Source organism: Ochotona curzoniae, unplaced genomic scaffold (assembly GCF_017591425.1).
Source record: "Ochotona curzoniae isolate NIBS_2020 unplaced genomic scaffold, NIBS_Ocur_1.0 patch258, whole genome shotgun sequence".
Lineage (NCBI taxonomy): Eukaryota > Metazoa > Chordata > Mammalia > Lagomorpha > Ochotonidae > Ochotona > Ochotona curzoniae.
The window spans coordinates 1-3,580 of record NW_024466815.1 but is presented as its reverse complement, the minus strand read 5'-3'; the positions used below and the strand labels follow the sequence as shown (position 1 = coordinate 3,580).

The window sequence follows — 3,580 nt, the reverse complement described above, 5'->3', positions numbered from 1 at the left end:
AGCTCCCACCAGAAGGAGCTGCAACAGGGGCAGACTGGACCAGGCCAGGCTGCGCAATAAGATTGCGGACACTGGGCCTGGCGTGGTGGCGCAAGTGGTTAATGTCCTCGCTTTGCACGCCCGAGATCCCAAATGGGCACCGGTTCTATCCCGGCAGCCCCGCTTCCCTTCCAGCTCCCTGACTGTGGCCCGGGGAAAGCATTCAAGGATGGCCCAAAGCTTTGGGACCCTGCACCCGCGTGGGAGACCCGGAAGAGGCTCCTGGCTTCGGATTGGCATAGCATTGGCCGTTGCGCTCACTTGGGGAGTGAATCATCGGACGGAAGATCTTCCTCTCTGTACATCCGCCTTTCCAATAAAAAAATAATAAAAATAAATCCTTTTAAAAAAAAAAAAGATTGCGGACACTGAGGTTAGGTGAGCCATGCCAGCCTGGGCCCAGTGGGGGCCGGGTTTGTGAGTCCCAGAAATGGGGGATCTGATAGGGTTCAGGTAGAAAGTTGTAATTTCCCCTCTTTTCTCTCCCTTTTCCCCAGAAACAAGAAGAAATAGCAAATTTGGAAGCAATGAGTTCACCCAATTTTCCCTAAACCTCAATCCTTCCCACCCTGATCCACCATGTAATCATTATAAAAAATAAAATTTATAAAAAGAAAACAAAATAAATCTTTAAAAAATATGCATGGGAAACAAAATTCTCTCAGGCAGGATTCCCCAAGCATTTGTCTAGGAGCCAATGATAAATGTGTCTTGTTCTTAAGAGTGACCGAGGAAAAAAGCAATTTCTATCTAGGCTGGACCAAACTCCCAGCTGCCAGGTCATCTGCTAAAGCTAATGAGAAATTGCTGAACTGGCCATAAGGGGCCACCATCTGAACACACCATCCTGTCCCCAAGTCCCTCTCCTCTTTGATCATGGAGCTAAGGCCAGGTTTGTTGTTCTCTTTCTATGGGATGCCCATGGAATCACCAGGACCTTCTTGAATCTGCATCCCTTTTTTTTGTCAGTCTAAACAGAGTTCCTAGGAGGTTTATGCAGTTAATGTTGGGACAGGACATGGGTACTCTGTTCTTTCAGTGAGCTATACCATAGGATATAAGGTCACCAGCCCTAAGAAACTCATACAGGAACTGCAAGAAACTACCCTTGGTTAATTATGCAAAACAGAAACACAGAACAAGCTCCATTCTCTCCCCCTTACACACACACAGGCATATACCCAGGCCATGAGGCTCAGCTCTGATGCCTCAACCCATGTGAGAATGCAGCAGCCCAGGAATAAGCACATCAACATTCCCATCCACAAGCTCACAGGGGACAGTTCCCTGAGAGTCCCATGCCCACCCACATGCAGGTACCCAGGCTCAAAGTGGTAAAGAATACTATGAAAATGATCTACTGTTAGAATACACAAACAAATGTACACATTATCCTTATGCTTACAGGTATGGAACATTATAGAAGAGGAAGGCAGAACAGCTATAATTTTGAAGCAGCCTGTTAGGGTCAGGTAGCAAAGTATTCCGAGGGTTTATCATTAGACACGAGGTAGAAAGCACACAGGTAGAATTATGACCTGTGCTCTTCCTGCGGGCATTACGGATGCAAAGACACTCACAGACACTAAACTCATGTGCTTCAGGCACTTGGCAAAACCGGTCCTGTAGAATGTTTGGCATGAAAATGGACCTCGCGCAGATAATCACAGTATGTTTGAGTCTGTTTTAATATTAGTTCTTATGAGACTCAAAGATACTCCCAGGGAGTAATAAAGGAAATTTTAAGTTTAACACATTCTCAGCTCCACATCTATATAAACAGGTTTTCCTTAAAAAAAAAAAAAGACACGTATTTCCTAAAAAGAATTATTCAATTATAGACTGAATATGTACAAATCTGTTAACAATGAAAAACAGTGACAACTGTAAAACAATGTGTTTTGAATCAACTCGCAGAACTTTGAATTTACCATAATATATATATGAGTTATTATTTTTTTAACTACTTCATTGGCACTATCCCTATTCCACAGAAAACAGGATTAAACAATTTAACGTAATCTTCCCTAAAAATTCTTCTAATAGCATTGCATTATATTTTGAACTGATAAGAAGATACTTCATTTGATCTTAGCCAAAAGGCTGAGAAGCAATTTTCCATCACATTTTAGATAGCATTTCTCATTAAGGCATCAAACTGATTCAGCTCCTACTCAGTATGAAAGTCCCAAGGTTTAGTGAGCCTGGCGGCAGTGGGCTAGGAGTTCCATCTCTGCATCTTCCCAGTCGCCCTCCTCTTCAGTGTGACACTGATATAGATGTGTCTACTTAATAACATACAGTGGTCTGATGACTAGATTCACATTATACACACGTCCTCATTAACATTTTTCCCACTTTGTCTCAAATATGAATACTCTGATGCACACTGAGCACTGATTTCTGAACAAAGCCTTTTCCACACACTTCACACTTGTAAGGTTTGTCACCAGTGTGTGTTGTCTGGTGTTTATTCAAATTGGATCTGTCAGTAAATGCTTTCCCACACTCAGCACACACATAAGGTTTCTCTCCAGTGTGTATTCGCTGATGTACTTGGAGCTGTGATTTCTTAGTGAAAGATTTTGCACAATCAGTGCACTCATAAGGTTTCTCTCCAGTATGAATTCTATGATGTGTAATCAACTCTGATTTTTGTCTGAAGGTCTTCCCACATTCAGAACAGAAATAAGGCTTTTCTCCAGTGTGAGTTTTCTGATGTTTACTGAGATTTGACCTTCCACTAAAGGCCTTCCCACACTCGGCACACACATAGGGTTTCTCTCCTGTGTGAATTGGCTGATGTACCAGGAGCTGAGACTTGGACGTGAAGGATTTCCCACAATCACTACACTCATAAGGTTTCTCTCCAGTATGGATTCTCTGATGAGTGACAAAGTTGGACTTGCGAATGAAGGCCCTTCCACACTCGGTGCACACGTAGGGCTTCTCTCCCGTGTGAATCTTCTGATGCACAATGAGGATTGACTTCTGGTTGAAAGCTTTCCCACACTCATGGCATTCATACTGTCTCTCTCCAGTATGAATTTTCTGGTGAATGTTAAGGTGTGATTTCTGGGTGAAGGCTTTTCCACAGGTAACACATTCATAAGGCTTCTCTCCAGTGTGGATTCTGTGATGAGTTATCAAATCTGACCTCTGGGTGAAGGCCTTCCCACACTTAGGACATACATAGGATTTCTCTCCTGTATGAGTCTTCTGATGTGTCACGAGATTTGATCTGTTTGTGAAGGCCTTCCCACACTTACTGCACACATACGGCTTTTCTCCTGTATGGATTCGCTTATGCACATGAAGCTGTGACTTGGAAGTAAAGAATTTCCCACAGTAAGCACACTTATAAGGTTTTTCACCTGTATGAATTATTTTATGTGCCATCAGGTGTGTCCTCCGGATGAAGGCCAGGCCACACTGCATGCACACGTATGACTTTTCTCCCGTGTGAATTCTGTGATGCACTGTGAGTGCTGACTTCTGGGTAAAGGCTTTCCCACAGTCACTGCATGCATAAGGTTTCTCT

The 3,580-nt window shown here is 43.3% G+C and overlaps 1 protein-coding gene and 1 pseudogene across 1 annotated transcript; both read right to left on the bottom strand.

The window, feature by feature from the left end:
• Positions 1-1,461: 1,461 nt before the first annotated feature.
• LOC121166883 (zinc finger protein 585A) lies at positions 1,462-3,576 on the bottom strand (the record flags this gene model as incomplete). The annotated part of the gene is made up of 1 exon (XM_040996206.1): positions 1,462-3,576. A coding segment is annotated over one exon (1,173 nt), but the record flags the coding sequence as incomplete, so codon positions are not given.
• LOC121166889 lies at positions 2,052-2,154 on the bottom strand (annotated as a pseudogene).
• Positions 3,577-3,580: the final 4 nt, after the last annotated feature.